This window comes from Belonocnema kinseyi, chromosome 6, assembly GCF_010883055.1.
Source record: "Belonocnema kinseyi isolate 2016_QV_RU_SX_M_011 chromosome 6, B_treatae_v1, whole genome shotgun sequence".
Taxonomy (NCBI): domain Eukaryota; kingdom Metazoa; phylum Arthropoda; class Insecta; order Hymenoptera; family Cynipidae; genus Belonocnema; species Belonocnema kinseyi.
Window position 1 is genome coordinate 71,518,876 of NC_046662.1, and position 23,295 is coordinate 71,542,170.

The 23,295-nt window shown below is 25.0% G+C and overlaps 1 protein-coding gene across 5 annotated transcripts in view; it reads right to left on the reverse strand.

The window, feature by feature from the left end:
* LOC117175158 (golgin subfamily A member 4-like) overlaps nucleotides 1–23,295 on the reverse strand; it is a 67,390-nt gene that overhangs the window by 16,639 nt on the left and 27,456 nt on the right. For 2 of the 5 annotated variants that reach the window (XM_033364753.1, XM_033364757.1), the window contains 5 exons: nucleotides 21,254–21,945; nucleotides 16,901–17,028; nucleotides 13,406–13,462; nucleotides 9,034–9,201; nucleotides 6,026–6,094 (listed from right to left, as the gene is read on the reverse strand). In XM_033364753.1, the coding sequence (XP_033220644.1) occupies nucleotides 6,026–6,094; nucleotides 9,034–9,201; nucleotides 13,406–13,462; nucleotides 16,901–17,028; nucleotides 21,254–21,945 (1,114 nt within the window). The remainder of the gene's footprint in view (nucleotides 1–6,025; nucleotides 6,095–9,033; nucleotides 9,202–13,405; nucleotides 13,463–16,900; nucleotides 17,029–21,253; nucleotides 21,946–23,295) is intronic. The other 3 variants (XM_033364754.1, XM_033364756.1, XM_033364755.1) reach the window with 3 other exon arrangements.

The following is a 23,295-nucleotide window of genomic DNA, read 5'->3' on the forward strand; positions in this document are numbered from 1 at the left end:
AATGAAAATATTTCCTTAAAATCTTCCAGATTCATTTTTCACGTTTTTTTTAAATCTTTTTAAATATTCTCTTAAAATAAATGTTTCAAAATAAATAGTCATTTCCAATTTTTCTGAGAATCTTAAGAACATGTTTTTTTTTTTTTTTTGAAGTATTTCATATTCTTAAAAAGCTTATACATTTTTTGTTCGAAATCTTCAAAAATCTAGATTTTATTTTAAATTAGGCTGTGGGCTCTTTGCACCTAAATTTCGATACAAATAGCCGTATTTTTTCGGAATACATTTGATTTAAAATATTTGAAATTATTTCAAAATTTAAATTAATTTTTTATCTTTTTAGACCTTCTAAATATCTCTTCAACTTACTTGCACTTTTATAGAAATTATAGGTGTGCAATATTTAATATACATCAAAATTCAACAGTTTTACTTGTAAAGTAAATGTTATCAAATTCAATTGTAACGTTTCAAAGTTTATTTTTAAGAATTTAATTTATAATTACTGATTTTACATAAACAATCAAATGTTTCCAAATATTAAGCAATTGTTATTTTTCCTAATTAAAAACTTAAAAATTTTCAAATTTTAGACTAAACAACTATTTTAAATTTAATAAACGGCTTTATATATGAATATATTATTTTAGAGTTATTTTAAAATTGAAAATATTTTATAAAGACTCAGTCGGGCGTTTAAATTTGTTTAACAACTGAGACTTTCCAATTTAAACAATTTAATTCTTAATGTTAAAATCAGAAAATTCTTAAATTTTGATTTGATTCTAAATCGTCTTGAAAAATAATTTATTATTAACTTGTTAATCCTCAGTGTATAGTTCAATTTTAAAAATCATTATAATTTATATTTACATTTGATCAACTAAATTTTTTTAATCCGAAATTGTCGATTGGTAACTAAATAATCTTAAAATATAATTATTTGTTTAAAAAGTTTTCATTAAAAAAAAAGGTTCTCACTATTTCGGCAATAGAAAAATTTACTTTCTAAATTGGAAACACTAGAGTTGTAGAGAATGTTTTCCCGGAAAAAAGCCGTTATTTATAAAAATGCACTCATTTTTCAAAAATTGGTAAGAAGCGAGAGTTAGATAAAATGTAATTGAAAACAACATGGTTAAAATTAACGCTTTTTTTGTGTTTGAATTTTAATATGTTTAATAAGAAAAATGTAGGCTTAAAAATTAAAACCCAAAATCGAAAATTTGAAAGTGAAAGATTTTCATATTACGCATTGTAAACTAAATGATATCATAATTGCAAAAAACAAAAATTTAACTGATTATTTTAAAAAAATTTTGAAATCAAACTTGGACATATTTTTTTCAGCAAATTTGTAAAATTCCCGCTCAAGAAATAAATTCACTGTCATTTCCCGATTTTTTCAGAGCTCATAAAATTCCCGTTTATTTCCTGGTCCAGCGGCCACCCTGAATTAAGTATAGGCCTACAATGATTTTCCTATATTGAATTTCATATAGTTTTGAGCGATTATAGAAAATCATTTTACGAAAATCAGTATAGAAATAAATAATGTTAAAATATTTAAAGAATTTATACGACAAATAGAGAAACTAGAAACGAATAATTCATTTATTTAACGTATAGGATTTCATGGTGTTTCAAATAATTTCGAGGGATATTCAAGGATGTTAAGACTTTTAAAGGAGTTTTAGAACATGATTTTATCTCTGTGGATCTCAAGAGATTTCAACGAATGGGTAGAGAATTTAGAAATAAATTTCAAGACTTATAAAATTTCAAGGAATTTCAAAGAATTTTGTAGGCATTCCAAGAATTTTACTGGGTTTTAAGGTATTTGAAGGATTATCACAAGAATTAAAGGATTTTATTCGAACTCCATGGATTTAAAGAGATTGCCGTAGGAGTAAATCCTAGAGAAAGAAATTTCAAGGGATTTTAAAGTATATCAAGGAATTTCACAAGATTTAAAGGATTGTAGTGAATCCCTAACAATTTCAAAGATTTCTAAGAATTTGAACAGTTTTTTTTAAAGATAACTTTATTGAATGGACTTTAAGGATTTTAAGGGTTTAGGATTTTTAAGAACTTTCATGAATTTGAAGGTTTTTAAAGGAATTTTATGGGATTGAAAAATATTTCCACAAATTTCAAGGGATTTCAAGACATTCCTTAAGACTTCTACGGATTTTAATGTTTTTCCAAGGATTTCAAGCGTTTTTTAAAAAATGGTAAGGTACTATAATAGATTAAAAAACATTTCAAAGATTTGAACAGATTTCCAAAGATTTCAATGGATTTCTAGCGAATGAAATTTTAACGGATTTATAGCGACTCCAAATTCTCCATGGATCCCAAAGGATTTTTATGGACTTCACCTGATTCCTAGAGAACTAAGGAAATCAATCTCAAAGCATTCTCAAGATTTCAAGTTACTTTAAAAGATTCCAACAAATTTCAAAAGACCTAAAAACTTTCAAAAATTTTCAAAGAATTTGGTAGGATTTCCAAAGATTTTAAAGAATTTTTTAGGGATTTTAACTAATTTCAAGAGAACTTTAGTTATAAATTGAATCGCATTTCAAGAGAATTCTATGTATTTCAAGGAATTTCCCAGGATTCCAAAAGACTTCAAAGATTTGAAATACAACCAAGGATTATAAAATGTCACAGGTTTTCAAATTATTTCAAATATTTCCATACAAACCAGAAGAGTTTAAAGGATTTCAACGGATTGCGAGGGACTTTTGCTGAATTTAAGTATTTTAAAGGGATTTCATGGAATTTAAAAATGTATCCAAACATTTTAAAGATTTTCAACAGATTTCAAGGCGATTTAGACGATTTAAAAGATTTCCAAACATTTCCTGGAATTTTATGGGATTCCAAAGAATTTCAAGAGATTGCATAGGACTTCTACAAACTTTAAGGTTTTTCAAGGGATTCTACGGGGTATTTTTAACAGATTCAAAAGAATTTCATGACATGTGAAAAATGTTATGTGACTTCAAAGAATTCTGTAGGATTTCCAAAGACTTCAATGGATTTTTAGCGAATGTAATTTCAAGGGATTCACAGAGAATCAAAGATTTCTAAAATTTTTCAAGGATTTCTTCAGGAAAAATTGAATGAATAAGTATAATTTATATTTATATTTAAAGAATTGCCAAAGATTTCAATAAATTTCACGACATTTACGGGATTTTAGTAGACCACTAAGTACTTCAACGATTTTAGATAATTTTACAAACTTTAATGTATTTCAACAGCTTTCTAGAGAATTTTAGGGAATAAATTTAATTAATTTTCAAGGAATTTTAAATTCTTTCTCTAGATTTCTAACTGTTTTAAAGATTCCAAGGGAATTTAAAATTTCAAAAGATTTCTATGGGTTGAAACACATTTCAAAAGGCTCAAACGGATTTTGTATGGACCTCAATAAAATTTCAAGAGATTTCAATGATATCAAGGGAATCCACAGACTTTTGCTGTGTCAGGGTGATTTGTACAGAATCGCTATTTTTGAGTACTTCCATATAAGATTATCAATAATCTTGAAGAATTCGTTCCTTCGTATTTTGTCTACATTTTACATTAATTACTTCAATATTTTTGTATTATTTATAAAAAACCTGACTGTCTTATCATCGTTTTCCAGAAGAAATTTCCTATAATCGCGAAAAAATTGTAGGAAAATTATTACAGGCCGATACTGATATTCCTAAAATATTTTTCATAAGGTTAAAGTTTGGAAATTGAGGTCTAGTTGCTAACTTTTTTCAGGGCACCAAAGCTTCTATTTTACAGTTAAAAAGTAATCCATGGTAAAAGAGGATTTAGCTCTACAAGGATTTTACAACATAGATTTAAATGAATCCAGGTCTCGGACTAACCTTAAAAATAAAAAATAGTCTATAAATGATCAAAATTGCTATTTATTTAACACAAGTTTTTTTTAAATTTTTCTATCTAAATACAAGATTGAATTATTTTGTGAAAAATTCTATATTTTTGTAAAAAAGTAATAAGTTTTGGTAGAAAATTCAACTGTTTTGTTGAAAATTCATCCTTTTAGTTAGATTATACAAAATTTTATTGAGATTTTATTCTTTCTTGACTAAACTATTTTTTATTAAAAATCGATTGATTTTCTCTGTCTGTAGAAATTTAATCTTATGGAATTAAAAATGCAACTATCTTGTTAAAGATTAATCGGCTTTGTTTAAAAATTAAATATTTGGTCATTTCTTATAATTTTATAATTTTAATAAAAATCTTTTTTATTGAAATATCAAACTCTCGGTTGAAAGTTGAACTACTTTCTTAAAAATTAATTTTGTTTGATCAATGATTCATAATTTTAGTTGAAAACTCGTGTTTTATTTGGTTGAAATTATTTGTCAACTAAAAATTTAACTATTTTGTTGAAAATTGAAGTAATTGGTTGTAAATGAACTCTTTTGTTGAAAATTAGTATTTTCGTTTCAGAAATTGAACTATTTGATCGAAAGATTATACATTATGTTGAAACGTTTTTTTTTTTAGTCAATTTCTTTTTTAATGCAAATCTTTCGTTGAAAGTTGAACTACTTTCTTGAAAGTTCATTTTTTCGTTGAAGATTCATAATCTTGGTTGAAGATACTTTTTTTAGTTAAAAAGTATTCTTTTAACTGAAAATTAAACTATTTTGTTGAAAATTCCAGTGATTGGTTATAAATTAATTTTTTTGTTGAAAATTAATATTTTCGAGTTAAAAACTCGTATTTTCGTTTCGAAAATTAATAAATTTTCAGTTAAAAAATATTTCTGAAACTGGAAAATAAACTAATTTGTTGAAAAATCAACTTATTGATTGTTAATTAAGTTCTTCTTTGAAAAATTATATGCTTGCCTCGAAAATTAAACGATTTTAAATAGAAAAATTCACCTTTTTGAATTGAAAATTCAAATAATAATTTTTTAAAAATTTAGCGAATAAAATATAAACTAAAAAATAATCATATTAAATTTGGACTGACATCACAGCCATTGTTCAAAACATTTAGTTAAAAAATTCTGTACTTTGTTAAAAATTCGTATTTTTTGGTAGAAAATTGAACAATTTGGTTAAAAATATATGTATGTTGTTTAAAACTCGTCTTTCTAGTAGAATATTTAACTATTAGATTAAAGGTGTATGTATTTTGTTGAAAATTTTATATTTCCATGTTGAAAATGCAACCGTTTTGTAGAGAATTCGTCTCTTTGGCTTAGAAATTCAACAACCTTATAGAAAATTCGTTTCCTTTTTTTAAATTAAATTTTTTTAACTGAGTGATTAACTTATTTGATGTCTGGTTAAAAATGTATCTTTTTCAGTTGAAAATTCAAATAAAAATGTATCTTGGTAATTCATCTTTTTAAGTAGAAAATCAATATTTTTGGTTAAAAATGCAACTGCATGGTCGACAGTGAATCTGTTTTAGTTGAGGATTCAAGTATTTTGTTGGAAATTTGTCTTTATGGTTATATTCAACTCTTTTTTTATTTAAAATTGAAGTTTTTTGTTATTTAAATATCAAATATTACATTTTTGTGTAAAAATTAGTATTTTTTAGATATAAAATGCAACTGGTTCAAAACTTAACCATTTGATAAAAAATTTAGCTATTTTGTTAAAAGCTCATCTTTTTGGCTTAAAACTTATAAATTTGGTACGATCCCTAATAAAAAATTAAGACATGTGGTATAGTTCAGAAATTTTGTTTTAACATAAAGCAAAGAAATAATGGCATTAGCGTACGACTGTGTGAAAATAGTGTATTTAATGTGATTTTTTTAAACAGGAAAATAGTGTGATCTCTAAAAAAAAAGTGTGAAATAGTGTCAATACTCTAGTGAGTCCGAGGCCTGTAAATAATAAAATAAAATGATAAATGAACCCAAAAAAAGTATAATAATTCAGCGCTCTAACCTCTTATAATGCCTAACATCCTATTAAAAAAAAAGAATGTTTGTTTAAATATAAAAGACTTCACTCACAGCTGCGTGGGCGTCAGTTGTTCGAAGCACAATTGGTTCTGACGACGGAACAGGCGATAGTGAAGACTGCTTTGTGCAACAAACAGAAAACCAAAACCAGTGCGGAAAACTCGTGTTAATAAAATTAGCGGTGATGCGGTGTTATAAGCATAATTACTACCATATTAAACAAAAAATATTATTTATCAAAGGATTACTTGAAATTCAAGCTAACTGCAATTTATGTACAAAGCTACAGTTGCGACACCGTTAGTGAATTTCAAAAACTATTCACTTTAACCATTAAACGCCAAAATAATGAGTAAAGCTATCAGCGCTTGGTTTACACTAATTTCAAAAGAGTTTCTCTTAGGGGCCGTTCGAAAACTACGACACATTGTCCGAGGGGGGGGGGGGGGGGGCAGGGACTGATAAGTATTGCGAATAACAAGTTTTTGCAATACTGGAAAAAAGAATCCAACAATAAAATCCAAATATTTGCCGCTGAAAGTTAATTATTCTTAATACAAAAGTTAACTTCTATATTTTTGGTTCAAAGCACCTCTTTTAGTTACAAATTCTACTATTTGGTTGAAGATTGAACTATTTTGCTGAAAATTCGTTTGTTTTTTGTTCGAAATTATGTTTTTTTCTGAACATTTAACTAATCCATTTTTTGCTGAAAATTAAATCTTACATAGTTGAAACTTCGACAATATTAAGGTTTGTATTAAGAATTCAGCCTTTTTGTTGAAAATTCAATTACTTGGTTAGAGATTCATTTTATTAGTTGAAGATCCATCTCTTTGGCTGAAAATGTAACTATTTTGATGAAATTTTTGTTTGAAAATTTTCCCGGTAATTGCAGAAGTCGATAAGCACGAACAAGAAAAATATAAACAATTGCAAAATCCATTGTTAATCCAATTTTTAATTGATTGAATGAATGAATCGACTAAATTCAGACTAAAATTTCAAAAATAGGGCAATGTCAAAACGTAAATATTTGAATTTTGGTATTTGGATCATTTAAAATTGAAAGGAACCTAAATTGTATTATGTATAATTACAAGCTTTCAAAATTAAATTTAAAACTTCTGAATCTGAATAATTTTAAATTCAAATCGATTAAAACTTGATAATTTAAACTTAAAAACTAAATTGAATCTTTCAGTCAAAGCTTCTGAAATTCTAGAATTTTAAATTGTTTTTACATAAGAAAATTATAATTTAACATTAAAGCAGAGTAGGCTTTTTTCCTAAAATAAAAAAAAAAGAATTAAATTTTGTTGAATAATTTTTTTGTTAATAAACAGTAAATTTCAATAGAAATCATTAAAAATGAAGAAATTTCTACGCCGAAACGTCGAAACTTAAACGAATCCCAAAATCATTTGAAATTGAAAAAATGTAATCACAAAAATTCTGATATTAACATTTTTTTATAGTCAACCTCTTTAAAATATCAATTATTTGAAGTAGATGTTAAACATCTAAAGATTAATCATTTTTAAATTGACATTTTTTTCAAAATTCAACCAATTTCATTTTGAATAACAAAATGGTGTATGAATTTTTCTGATTTTAAACTGAAACATTTGTCAATTTGAAATGATTTATTTCTTCAAATAAATCTTCAGCTAAAAATCGGACCATTTTAAGATATTACATTGGAAATAAAAAATAAAAGAATACAAAACATCTTTCTAGTAAAATTTGACTGCTTACGATTTCAAATTAGAATGTCTTTCGGTTGAAACATCAATTATTATATTTTGGCTTGCGAGTTAATCTTTTCTGACTCAAAATTCAAATACTTATTTGAAAATTAAACGACTTAGTAACAAAACCCCATTTTTTTTGAAGGTGCATAATTTTAGATTAAAAAAACAAACTGTTTTGTTGTAAATTTTTCTTTTTTAAATCAAAAATTCAATTATCTTCTGAAAAATTCGTATTCTTAACTTCAAAATTCAACTAATTGATTAAAAATACAACTGTTTATGGTTAAAGTTTAATATACATATTTTTTTACTCGACCATTCGATTGGAAATTCATTTTTTTTTCAAGAGAAAGTTCAACTATTTAGCTGTAAATACAACTGCTTGTTTGATAATTAATCGCTTTTTGTTGCAAATTTAACTATACGGTCAAAAGATTAACTACTTTGTTGAAAATTGAATTATTTGTTTAAAATGTCACCATTTTCTTAAAAAGTAATCTTTTTCGTTCGAAAATTCGACTGCTTTGTTAAAAATGATTTTTTTCGGTGGAAAAGTTCTTGACTGAAAATTTATCTTCCTCAGATAAAAATTCAAATGTTTGTTAAAAATTTCGTCTTATTGTCTTGAAGATTTGACTATTTGTTTGAAAATGCAACAGTTTGTGGTTGAAGTTAATTCCTTTTAGTTTGAAAATTCGATCATTTGTAAATGTTTATTTTTTTAAGTGGAAAATTAAAATATTTGGTTAAAAATTCGTTTCGCCTGTTTATTTTTTGGAAATTCCAATATTTGGTTGAAAATTCGTTTTTTCGAGTTTAGAAGTCCTATTTTCTAAAACATTCAACCTTTTAGCTTCAAAACTTAACTCTGAAAATTCTAAAGTCTCATATTGAACTCAATACGAAACATATGCATTAATTTTATTCTAAAATTTTATTCCGCTAACATTCCCCTATTTTCGTGAAAAATCGCCCTAATTTCCCTGTTTGGTGAGCTATGTTGGGCTGTTAAGTCTGTTAAAATATTATGTTTGTAGATTTGAACGGCCCCTTAAGGGCCGTGAACATAATACGTCACATGTTTTTCCTTTTTTTAAATAAATATGATAATATAATTCCCCTGAATACAAAAGAGGTACGCCGATATAAACAAAAGGAAAATGTGTGATAAATTATGTTGATGGCCCCTTCTTGTAAATTCAAAATATCAAAAATTAAAGAACTAAATTAAGTTAATAGAACCTTAAAGAAGAAGAAAAAACTTTAAAGTAATCAAAAAATGAGATTGTAATTTATTTTACGAACCTCAGAAGTCATGCGTTGATCCCTTTCCTTCGTTCTCTCAACATCCCTCAGCAGAATTTCCAAATTCTCAATTTTTTTTGTCGCTTCATCAATCTCCGCTTCTCGTTCACTGGTTTGTTCCTCTAAAAACTTTTTCATCGCTCTAAGCTGTTTGTCAGCAGCCGCGATCTACAAAATCAAGATTCATTAATACCACCATACCATAATCTATTTTTCAAATTAATTCAATTAACTTGCACTAAAATTACAGGAATTAGCAAACGGTAATCAGCTTAAAATAAAATATCCGTAAGTAATTATCCTTTAAAAAATCGTCACGCATTGAAGAAAACATGCAATGATTTTTTTTTTATTAAAACACTATTTTTAAATGCAAAACTTTTGTGCTTCTTTCCAAAAATCAGGCATGTAGGAAAACAATTTTGATTATTTATTATTATGCTTGCCTTGTAAATGCAAAATAATCATGCGGAAAAAACCAATCGACCGTTCTTTAGATAAATTGAGAAAATAAATGATTAATTATTAATTGGTAATACAAATAAATGGTTTGTTGTAAACTAAAATAATGAAATGAAACACAACCGCTGTAAGAATGAAATGAAAAATTATTTAACGAAAACCTTCCCCTATTTTCTATTCACTTATCCCAAGGAATTCCAGAACCGAGGACGGGTAAAAAAGAACTGTTTGCCAAAGCGGTCATAGCTTTTCAGACATTATAGTAATATTTCAATGTCTGATTTGCAGTGATGGGAAGCAAGTAGTTTACTTTAACAAGTCACTGTATGTAGTTACTTTTTTTTGGTAACGATAGTTGTAACGACGTTAGTTTGGCAAAAAAGTAGCGAATTGGCAACTACTAGTTACATTTTGTTCAACAATATTAACTATAAAAATGGCTAATATTTAAATTATTTTTGAAATATAGTTCACATGTATTTTTTATGACAATCAATCAATTTTATTGCTTTTTCAATTATTTTTTCATTTTCACTATTCAGAATTCGATGACATTTATAACAATTCCAAGTAAATTTTAACGAATTCAGGATCAATTTGAAAAATAAACAAATCAAATTCGAGTTAATTTAGAAGAATTTAAAAGAAAAATTAAGTATAATATATGTAATTATAATAAAATATATTATATAATTAATTTAAAAATACAAATGAATTACACAAAAGAAATGAAAAATTCAAAATATTCCATGGATTACATGAAAATTTAAGTAAATTTAGAAGAATTGAGTAAAACGGAAGTATGTAAACAGAATTCAGAGCGAATTCAACAGAATTTAAGCAAATTGAAAAAAATTGTTAACCAACTCAAAGAAATTCAAAATAATTGGATGAAATGCCTAAAAAATGCAATAAATTCAGTTGAATGAAGTGGATTTAGAAGAATTTATGATAAATTAATAAAAATTCAGGGCAAACTCCAAACGAAACAAAATAAACTGAAAAAAATCTAAAATATTCCATTGATTTCAGTAAAATTGGAGTGAATTTAGATAAATTCAAGGGAATTCAGGGGATTTGATGAAATTAATATAAAATCAATATAAATGAAAAATAATTCAAGTGAATGGAGCAAAATGTTTAAAGTACAAAAATGCCATATAATTAAGTAAATGAGAGGGAATAGAATTAGCGAATAAGAATCTGATAAAATCGATCAGAATTCAAGGTAAAATCTTTTGGGCCCTTCAGAATCTTTTTGAAATCATTTAAAATCTCATAAAATATTTTGAAATCTTTTAGATCCTTTAAAATCTTTGTGAAATCTTTAAAAATCTTTTAAAACATTTTTAAATCTTTGAAATCCTTGCGACATCTTTGAAATGCTTTGCAATATTTTAAATCCTTATGAAATCTTTGAAATATTTTTAAATATTTTTAAGTCTTCTGCAATATTTTCAATTTTTTGGATCATTAACAATCATTGTGAAATCTTATAAAATGTTTTGAAATCTTTGCGAAATCTTTGAAATATTATGAAGTATTTTGAAATCTTTTGGATGTTTTGAAATATTTTAAATCATTTAAAATCCTTGTGAAATCTTTCAAATCTTCTGAAATACTTTTCAATATTTTGGATTCTATATGATCTTTCAAATCTTTTAAAATCACTTAAATCTCTTATAATCTTTGAAATCTTTTGGAGCTTTTTCAATCTTTGCAAAATCTTTTAAAACAATTTTAAATCTTTGAAATCCTTGCAAAATCTTTAAAATGTTTTGAAATATATTAAAATCTTTTAAATCTTGGTAAAATCTTTAAAGACCGTAAGAAATAAGGTGAATTAAAAAATATTCAGAGTAAACTAAAAAAAATATTTAAAAAACCATTTAATTCAGTGAATTTCAATTAATGCAGAGTGAATTGAAAAGAATTGAAAAGAATTCAGAAAAAAAATACCAAAGAAAAAATGCAATAAAACTCATAAATATTTGGTTTCTCTGTTTTAATGTATTAAAAGAAGTGACTAAAGTGATGTTTTTTTTCTTTTAAACGTCTATAGTGACCTTATGCTAAAAAAGTTACTAAAAACTGATTTGAGAAAGAAAATTGACTTGACAAATCCTTATTTTAAAATCTTTGGGATCCTTCAAAATATTTCGAAATCTTTTGAATCCTTTCAAATTTTTGTGAAATCTTTGAAATCCTTGCGGAATCTTTGAAATGACTTGCAATCTTTTGAAAGCTTTGAAATCCTTGTGAAAACTTTGAAATATTTTGTTAAATCATTTAAAATCTCTTGAAATATTGCGTTTCCATGTTGTTAATTATATTTACTAAATAACCATCAACACATTTTTAATTTGAAATAGAGCACTGAGTAAAAACTGCATTTGTTTATAAAAAATTATTATAAAATACTTTTAAAAAACTTTTTTCCAAAGTTTTTTATTTTGTTGTGAAATTCAATTATTGTAAGTTATGCCCATATTTTTTCAAATTTTTTCAGCTGGTAGTTTGGGCGTAATCGATTTTTCAAAAAGTTTCAATTAAATATTTAATGCAAAAATAAGGAATAAACAATTGAACTTTCTAAAAACTATGGGATGGGATATTGTTGAATTGATTTATACTTGACGACTGTGCGACACTTTTTAATTTTCATGACTTCACGAAAAATGGCATGCCCACTTCAGGGATTTTGACTCTGTAGTGAATTTATCATAAAAAAGTTACTTAAAGAGTGATTTGAGAAAGAAATTGTCTTGAAAACTCCTTGTGAAATCTCTGAAATCGTCTGAAATATTTTTAAATCTTTTGAATTCCTTTAAAATCTTTGTGAATTCTTTTAAAAAAACCTGTTGACATTTTCTAAATGCTTTGGAATCTTTTGAATTCTGTGAAATACTTGTAAAAGCTTTTATGTATCTTGAAACCTTTTAAAATCTTTTGGACCCTTTAAAATCTTGGAAAGCTTTCAAAATATTTTGAAATATTTTGAATTAGTTTGACATCTTTGGGATCTTTCAAAAGCCTTGTGAAATCTTTCAAATGTACTGAAATATTTTTAATCTGTCGAATCCTTTAAAATCTTTGAAATCTTTTGAATCTTTTTTTGATTTTTGAAATCTTTGAACTTCTATCGAAATCTTTGAAAAATTTGTTTATATATTTAAATCTTTTGAATCTTTGTGAAATCGTTTAAAGTCTCTTAAAATTTTTTAAATCGTTGTTATTAAAAAGTGATTTGAGAAAGAAAATTAACTTGACAAATCCTTGAAAAAATATATCTGAAGTCGTCTTTTTAAAACCCTTGTAAAATCTTTCAAATATACAGAAAAATTTTTTAATATATATATTAAAATCTTTTAAATGTTTATGAAATCATTTAAATTCTCTTAAAATCTGATTCATTTTTGAAAAATCATTGAATTCAATGTATTTCAACGAAAGCAGGGTGAATTCAAAAGCATTGAAAGGAAAAAACTTTAAAGAAATAAAAAATTTCTGTGTTCTCTGTTTTAATTTCTTGAAAGAAGTGATTATAGTGACTGCGTTTTTAAAAGTTACTAAAAAGCGATTTGATGACTAAAAGTAATTCAAGTAACTGCGTGGCAACCCTGAATACAGATCTCGATACAAATAGAAATAAATGTTAATTATTGTTCTTAGTATATGTTTCTAAAATACAAAAGTTATTAAAAAAGTAACGATATTTACTTTTCTTGCAAAAGTAATTAAGAAAAATATATATTTTGAAACGATAAAAATAACGATAACTGATTACTTTGAAAAAGTAACTTACCCATCACTGCTAATTTGTTAAATGGCTGCGAAAACCGTAGACGTGTATTATTAAGCTCTATAGAAGAGTGTTTCTAAATTCGATATTAGTAATTCTAAGATTTACCTTTCGACAGCAAACCCTGTGAATGTATGAGGGAGGATTGGGTTCTAATGACACCTGCTGGCAAGACAACAGAACGCCAATCAATTTTTATACAATCTGCATCGGCGCCAATCAATTGACATGTCACTGATTGTGAGAATCTTTCATTCGATACTCAAAAATTCAAAATTCAAATGCGCCAAGCCCCAAAAGAAAAAATCGCTTTTTCCAACTTCTCCTTCCGAAATCGTTTTAAATTACATACGCTTCAAAACGAAATTAAAAAAAAAACTTAATGACGAAAGAATGAAAATGAAAAATGACTGACTATTATGTATGATTTTTGGTAGATTATATTAAATAAAAAGGAATTTCCATTAATAAAAAAATAGGACAAGTATTGAGCGTAAAATTGTGATATTGAATAAGGAGGAATTTTATTGAAATAAGAAGTAAAGCATACGAGGAAAGGGTCATTTACTCTAACTATAATTACAAATTAAGTTAAGGATATCGTCTAAATCATGCAAAATTATAAAATACAACCTTCCGTTTTTAATTTATCTTTCTCTGGGTTGAAAGATAGAAAAAACGTTTTATTCATTTTTAATTGATATGCAATATTATGAACTTTGACAGTTTAACTGTAGCACGTTTAGAAATCTGTTCAGGATTAAAATTTTCGAAAGGAAATTAATAAATAATTCAGATAAGAGATAGAAAGTATTTATTATTCAATTTAAGGTCAACTAATAAATAAAGTAATTATTTATAAGCCTCACAGTCTATATAACAGCAAACAAATGGAGAAAATATAGAGCTATTATTAAGAGATATTCTACCGAAGAAGTTGATTGCAAAATAAAACAGGAAAAACATACAACAATAATTATAATTTACTTCTAGATTTCACCGAAACTTTAATAATATTTCCAAAGAAGGCCTTTTAAATCAGAAAATATTTATTTTATTTAATTATTATTTTAATATAAATTTTCGAGTTTCCTAATTCAAACTTGATCCGATATACGAGCCTCCACAAAATCTTGGAAATGGTTTGATATTTTTAAAGTTTTTGTAAAATCTTTCACATTCATGTGAGATCTTTGAAATATTTAGAAATCATTTGAAATATTCTAAAATATTTTGAAACCCTTTAGATTCTTGGTAAAATCTTTTGAAATCTCTTGAAATCTTTTAAAATATTTGAAATCGTACGAAATCTCTTAAATGTTTTTAAATCTTTTCAAATGTTTTGGATCTTTGAAAATCCTTGAAATGTTTTGAAATGTTTTGATTCCGTCAAAATCGTGTGAAATCTCTTGAAATGTGTCAAAAACTTTAAAATCCTTTTGAGATCTTTGAAGTATTTAGAAATGTTTGAAATAATTTGAAACCTTCTGAAATATTTTGAAATCTTTTGGATCCTTTAAAGTTTTTGTGAAATCTTTAAAAAGCTCTGAAATATTTTGAAACATTTGGATTCCTTGCGAAATCTTTGAAATGTTATCAAATACTTTGAAATCTTTTAGATCTTTTAAAATCCTTGAAATATTTTCGAAATCTTTTGAAATCTTTTGAATTATTTTATATCCTTTAAAATCTGTGGAAATATTTCAAAAACTTTAAAATCCTTGCGAAATCTTTGAAATACTTTTAAATCTTTGTGAAATCTTTTGGATCTTTTAAAATCATTGAAATACTGTCGAAGTGTTTGAAATATTTTAAATTTTTCGGATCCTTTAGAATCTCTTGAAATCTTTCAAGCACTTAAAAATACTTGCGAAATCTTTGAAATGCTTAGAAATCTTTGAAATCTTTTGAAGTATTTGTGGAATTTAAAAAATCCTTGTGAGATCTTTGAAATATTTAGAAATCTTTGAAATTATTTGAAATCCCTTGAAATCTTTGGAAATCTTTTGGATCCTTCAAAATCTTTCTGAAATATTTTGATCTCTTTGATCCTTTAAAATCATTTACATATTTTTAAATCTCTTGAAATCTTTTTTAATCTTCAAAATCCTTTGAAATTGTTTGAAATTTTTTTAATCCTTTAATACCTTTGAAATCTGTTTAGATTTCTTGATCATCTTTAAAATCTTTTGAAATGTTTGTAATGTTCAAAATCTTTTATATCTCTTGAAATATTTTGAAATATTTGAAATCATGGAGAAAACTTTGACAAGCTTTAAAATCTGCGTTAAATATTTTTAAATATCTATAAAAAATGTAACTCTGAGATTATCTGAAAGCTTTTGATATATTTAAAATTGTTGGGACCCTTTAAAATCTTGAAATATTTTACGTCCTTTAAAACATCTTGAATTATTCCCAAAACTTTATAATCCTTGTGAAATATTTGAAATACTTTAAAATCTTTTGAAGTCTTTGTGAAATCTTCAAATTCCTTTTAAGATCTTTGAAATATTTAGAAATGTTTGAAATAATTTGAAATCTTCTAAAATATTTTGAAACATTTGAAATCCTTGCGAAATATTTAAAAAAAAATTTTAATATTTGTAACTCCTTTTTTAATCTCTTGAAATCTTTGAAATCTCTGCGAAATATTTTTAATATTTTAAAATCTTTGAAACTTCTTGAAATCATTTGGACCAATAATTTAAAATCGCTCGAAATCTTTGTAAATCTTTTGGATGCTTTAAAATATTTCTGAAATATTTTAAACTTTTGAATTCTTTGAAACCATTGGCATCTTTTTAAATCTCTTTAAATCTTTTGAAATTTTCAAAATCCTGGCGAAATGTTTGAAATTCGTTGAATCCTTTAAAATCTTTGAAATCTTTTTAAATGTATTGATCATCTTCGAAATCTTTTGAAATGTTCAAAATATTTTGAAATCTTTTTAAATCTTTTGAAATATTTGAAATCATGGAGAAATCTTTGAGAAGCTTTAAACTTTTCGTGAAATATTTTGAAATATTTAAAAAAAATATGAACTCTGAAATCATCTAAAATGCTTTTGAAATATTTAAAATATTTGCGCTCCTTTAAAATCTTGAAATCTGGCGTAAATTCAAAAGTCAAATGGGCAATCCCTTATTAAAACGTTAATTGTTTCCAAATAAAAATAGAATTTGATTTGATATAATTTTCCAAACCTAATACAAACCTAAAAACGATGAATTAATTCCCTTTTTTTTCCTTAAAAAGGGGGCAAAACGTGGAAATACTTGAAAGTGTTATACTTTAAAAGAGAAAAATAGTATGTAAGGCCACACTAAATTTTTTCACTCGAACAAATAAATTTAACAAGAAAAAAAAATCTAAAATTGCTACTTACTACTTGCTCGTCATTTGAATGGATTAAAAATTAAATAAAAGTACTGTATAGTTTGAATGCCAAGCTTTTTGATACAGGACACACAAAAACCAGTGAAACTACTCAATTATTCTCATAGTGCAGACACCACAACATTTTGTATTGCAAACCACAACTAAATATTTTCAATCATGCATTCAGAGCGAAATTGAAAAATCTTCAAAAATGAAACTTACCTGATTCTGCAGATCGTCCTTCTCCCTTTTAGAATCATCGGATATTTTGTCATTGTGCCTGCACAATTCCTCTACCAATTGAAGAAGATAAGTGTTGTCTCCACTGCCATTCATTATCACCGACCTCGCTGTAAATTAATTTTCAAAAATTAATGATTTTAATTACATTAATTAAATTAAATATATTTAGGTCTGCCACAAACTAGCATCATTTAAAAAAGTAACTAATTTCAGCTAAGAAAATTGTTATTAATTTTATTACAAGGTAAATAAACCTTTGATACTTAATGCCGTATTTATATCAGGATACTTTACAATAGTAACGAGAAAAACAGAAAATTATAAATAAAAATAATTTTAATTTTAATAATGCAGACTTCATAACCTTAAATGCCCTCAAAAAAAGGATAATAGGGTTATTTTGACCGAATATAAGGGAATAATAGAAGAATACATTCTTTTCAAATAAAATTGATTTAGGTAACATATTCAATTCAATATCTAAGGCTTTAAACTCCTAAACTTTCGAGTTCAAATATTGCAATTTCAACCAAATGAATTAATTTTTATTAAAAAAAATTAACTAAGAATATTAATTTTCAACTGAAAAACACGAATTCTTGACCAAATACATGAATTCTCAACCATCCGTTAAAACCAGTAATAAGAAAACGATTTTTAACAAAATAATTACATTTTCAAAAAAAGAGATGAATTTTCAATTGAAATTATGAATCTGCCACTAAAAGTTATTTTTTAACAAAGTAATTCAACTTGAAACAATGTAGTTTAATTTTCAAACAATAAAGATGAATCTACGACAACAAATGTGATAGTAAATATTTTAACAAAAAAAGACGAATATTTAAAAAATCCATTTTTAACCAAACAGTTAAATTTTCAACAAAAAAATTAATTTGCGCCCAAAAAGATAAATTTCCTACGAAAAAAAAGGAATATTCAATCAAAAAGATAAATTTCCTACGAAAAAAAAGGAATATTCAATCAAAAAGATGATTTTTCAACCAAGAAAAAATTATTGCCTACCAAAAAAGACGAATTTTCAACGAAATAGTTGAAGCTTCTACTAAAAAGAAAATAATTTTTTAATCGAAAAGATGAATTGACAACTGAAATTATTATTCTTTAACGAACAAAATATTTGAGTCCTCAACCAAAACTTATTATAAATTTTCAACCAAACAGTTGCATTTTAACCATAAGAGATGGCATTTTTACCAGTACAAGAGATAAATTTTCAACAAAAAAGTTCATTTACAACCAAAAGATACATTTCCATTAAAAGAGTTTTTAAACTAAAATGTCAAATTTTTTCGAAAAAAATGGACTTTTAACGCCATAAAGCTGAATTTTCAAGAAAACAAGAAATTTTCAGAAAACAAAAGATTCATTGCCTAACAAAAGATTTTTTTTTATCAACAATTATTGATTTTTAAATTAAAAAATCGAATGTTTTAGAAAATATTTTACTTTTAATCCCGAAAAAATAAGTTTTCAACCAATTTGCTGAATTTTCAACGGAGTAAATTAATGTTTAATCATACAGTTACATTTAGAACCAAATATTTGCACATATTTGCAAATATTTTTAACGTAACAGTTGAGTTTTCAATAAAAAGGTCTATTTTTTTAACTGTTGATTTTTAATCCAAAAAGAACAATTTTCAATCCCAAATGACAAACTTTCAACAAAAAAGTTGAATTTTCAACAAAATAATTTAATTTTTAACAAAATAGCTAAGTTTTTAAAAAAATAATTTAGTTTTCAAATTAAATAATTTAATTTTTAATTAAAATAATGAATCTTTGACAAAAAGAATGAATTTTTGACAAACGTGTTTAACTTTCAACCCATTAGTTCAATTTTTACTAAGAAGAAATCAAGTCACAAGGAATAATTGTATAGTTGATATTTCCAACTAAAAAAGATTTTAATTTGAAATTTAGAAAAATAGTCAAATTACACCAAACAGATAAATTATAAACGAAAAAAAATAAAATTTATACCAAAAAAATGAATCTTAAAACAAATAAAATAAAAAAGCTTATCAATTCCAACCAAAAAGCTAACTCTCAAGCATGTAGTTTAATTTTCAATGAAAATAGTAGAATTTTCATACCAAAAGACAAATTGTTGAATAAAACAGTAGAATTTTTACGTTAAATAATGAAATCTTCAACTAAAAACAATCATCCTGAATAAAAAATAATTTTTAATAAAATAGTTCAATTTTCATTCAAACAGATGGATTTTTAACTGATAAAATTAATTTTTAATGAAGTAGTTCAGATTTCGATTAACTGATTGAATTTTCAATCTAGAAGATATTTTTTCTGCGTAAAAATATGAATTTACAACACAGTACAAAAATTTGCAACCGAATTATTCAATCTTCAAGTAAAAACGATTCATTTGCAACCAAGAAGAGAGATCCTTAACTAACAAAAGGCATTTTTAAGAAAGAAGTTAACTTTCCAAATAAAATACATGAATTATCAAAACATTTAATAGTTTAATTTGAAATAAAAACATCTATCCATTTTCAACATAAAAAACTAATTTTTAACAAAATAGTTAAATTTCTAACCAAAGAGGGGAATTCACATCTAATGAAATAAATTTAAAACAAAAGTAGTTGAATTTTCATAAAAAAAAGATGAATTCTCAATAAAAAATTCAATAAGTGAATTTTCAACTAAAAATGGTCAATTGTTAACAAAATAAAAAAAGAATTTTCACACCAAAAATGAACTTTTTACCAAATTTTTAATCAAATAGAAGGATCTTCAACTATTAAAATTAATTTTTAACAGTGCTGTTCATATTTCCACTAATTGAATTTTTATCAAGATATAAAAGTTTAAATAGCATAAATAAATTCCCTGTCATTTCCCAGTTTGCAGACATTTTTCACGGCCAATTAAATTTAAAAATTCGAACTTGACAGAAAAAAATGGTCCATTTGAAGTAATAAAAACCGTACTGCAAATCATTTTAAGCAATTTTAAACTATAAATATTAAAAATTGAATGATCACATTTTTTTATAAACTAAAAAATTCTTAAATTAAAAAAGTTAAATTAATTTCCTTTTAAATAGTTCAAAAATCCATGAAAAGCTTCTAAATTTTATTTCAAAATCTTGAAACATCTAAATGTTGTTTTAAATTTATTCAAATTTTAAATTATTGTTAAATTTTTTCAGAACTTCCTTAAGTCTTTTCAGATAATTCGAATTCGTCTTAGAATTTTTTTAGATCCTGCAAAATGAACAATATTTCCCTAAAATCGTTCAGATTCATTTATGAAAATTTTGGAAATCTTTGTAAATCTTTTTAAAAATTCTCTTAGGATTAATTCTTCAGGATAAAAAATAATTTTCAATTTTTCCAGGAATCTTAAGAAAATGTATTTTTTTTCTTTTGAAGACTCATAATTCTTAAATGTTTATTATAGATCCAAATTTAACCATTTTAATTGTAAATTAAATGTTTTCAAATAGAGAAATTAAAATTGTAATGTTTAAAGTTTAGTTTTGAATATTTGATTTATAATTACTGATTTTACATGAATGATAACATATTTCTAAATATTAGGCATTTGTTCTTTTTCTTAATTAAAAATTAAAATTCTTCGAATTTTAGACTAAAACAATATTTTTAATTTAATAAAAGCCTTTATACATAAATATATTATTTTGAAGTTATTTTAAAATTGAAAATAGTTTATAAAGTTTCAATCGGGCTTTTACATTTGTTCAACTACTGAGACTTTCCAATTGAAACAGTATAATTTTTAACGTTAAAACAGGAAATTCTTAAATTTTGAACTGATTCTGAATCGTATTCTAAAATCATTTATTAATTACTTATCAATCCTAAATGTATAGATCAAGATTAAAAATCATTATAATTTATACTCACATTTGATCAACTAAAAATGTTTTTTTATCAAAATGTTTCAATTTTAAAGGCTACTAATTTTTAATTTTTCAATTCTTTAAAACTGCATTTTAAAATTCTTTGAATGAAAAACGTGTGCTTAAAAAATGAAATACAAAATGAAAAATTTTTGAGTGAAAGATTTTCGAATTACGAATTGTCAACTGAATGATATCATAATTTAAAAAAATATTCAAAAAATTTAAAAAAGGGAAAACGGGAAAGAGAGTGAGGTAAATTAAATTTTGTTTCGATAAAATCTAAAATGAGATGGATTAAAGAGTCTAAAGTGGCCTTTTCCTTTTTAAAAAGTGACTTGAGTGGCAGTCCTTAAAATATTACTCAAACAAAATATGAAATACCGATTCAATTATATAAATATAAAACCTACCGCGATCTTGAAGCTGTGATATGTCTTGCAATTCATCTTCGCAAGTTTGATCCTGTTCTCCATATCCTTCAGAGATTATTTCCTTTTTATTTTCCGCAACCATGAGAGATTTCTGCATTTTCTGAATTTTGGCTTTTAATTGCTCAGCTTCCTCTTGATAGGAGAGCATCGTGTTCTCACTTTCCGAGAGCTTCAAACTCAATTCCTCGTTGACTTTCGTCAACCACATCACTTGCTTTGAAAGCTGATCCAAATTGGATTCATCCAGAGAAAATGGCACACCAAGAATCTCAGCACTCTCGGTTTTCAATCGATTCAAACATTTGTTCAGTTCCTTTCTGAAATTCTTGGCGATATCTATGTCGTTCTCTATTATTTCCGCTAAACTCTCATTGTCGCTGTTAATTATTGAAGATATTTCATTCGAATTTGGAGCAAAATGAACGCGTTTAACTTGCTGTAACGATTTATTCACCGTTTCATCCTCGCTGCTGCTCAACGTACTTTCATTCGATTGTTTTTTATTTCCTTCAATGGATTCCGAAATTTTTCTGACTGATTTCTGGGGCGTTTGTCTTTTTTGAACTTCGCTGATGAATGTGTTGTTTACTTCATCTTCGCAAACGGCAAAGAAATTTATCAAATCACCGACAAGATTTTTCAGAGTCCGACACGTTTTGTGCAAATTGTCTCTGTAAAAATGTTTATCAAAATGATAGATGCAAAAAGTATAAAATATTTTTAATTGAGCAACTTAGAGATTCAATTCAATTCAATTCAATTTATTCTCTCTCGTGTATCCCATTGTCGGTTTGTACATAAACAGGCCTCGGACTCACTTCAGAGATCAAAATTAGTGTGAATAGAGTCACTTTGAAAAAACAGTATCACAAGATTTTTCAAGTATTAATTTTATGAGTAATCAGAATTTAAAAATGAATATCAGGGTGGCCGTTTTAATCCACGAAATAAATTCCCGGTCATTTCCCGGTTCACAAACATTTTTCACGGTCAATGGAATTTAAAAAATGGAACACTAAAGCTGAAAAATTTTCCACTTGAGGTAATAAAAGCTGAGCAGCAAATAAAAGCACTCAAAGTGGAACTGTTAAATTTTGAACTTTTAAAATTTAAATCGAAAAGTTTTTAATTAAAAAATGTTGTATTCAAATGCTCAATAATTTAGGCCTATCAAATTAAAGGTACTAACATTTTTCAATATAAAAATATATATAAATCGACGTTATCATTTTCAGTGCTCTAAATTAAAAAATCAATCAATCAACTTTAAAATTGTCAAAATTATATCATTTTAAAGAATTTTGGGCTAGAAACATTAAATATTGAAAAATTGAAACATTTTAACCTGAAAACTTTTTTAATTAGAAATTCAATTATTTGCTTATCAAATAGTTTAAACATCCTTGGAAATTTTTTCAGACCTAAATATCTGTTAAAATTAATTGACTTTTTTTACAATGTTCAGAAAATCCTGCAAATTTTAGAAAATTTCTTCACAATTTGGATGTATGAATAACAATTGAACATTTATTATTTTTAGGCGAGATTAAATCATTTTGTTAAGATTCATATGAAAATTAAAAATAATTTTTCATTTTGAAAACTTATTTTAAAAGAATATTTTAAAAGTTTTTCAAAGATTTAAACAAAATTTTCTACAAATATTCTAGAAAATTTTAAGAAAATTTTCTAAAATTTGCATGATAATTTTTTATCGTTTTAAAACTCCTAAATATCTCTTAAAATTACTCAAATTTTTTCTACAAATGTTCATTTGTAAATTATGCATCAAAATTGAAAAACTTCACTCACAAATTAAGCATTTTTCAAATACAAAAATTAAAATTGTAACTTCCAGTTTGAAAGGCTCTCCGAAATTTTAATGATTCCAGGTTTTCTATGTCAAACAATTCAGTTGAAGATTCTTTACTTTTAAATATTTGGTTTCAATTTACTTATCTTAAATAGAAATTCAAATATTGCTAAATATTCAATAATTAATATATTTTTTATTTAAAAAT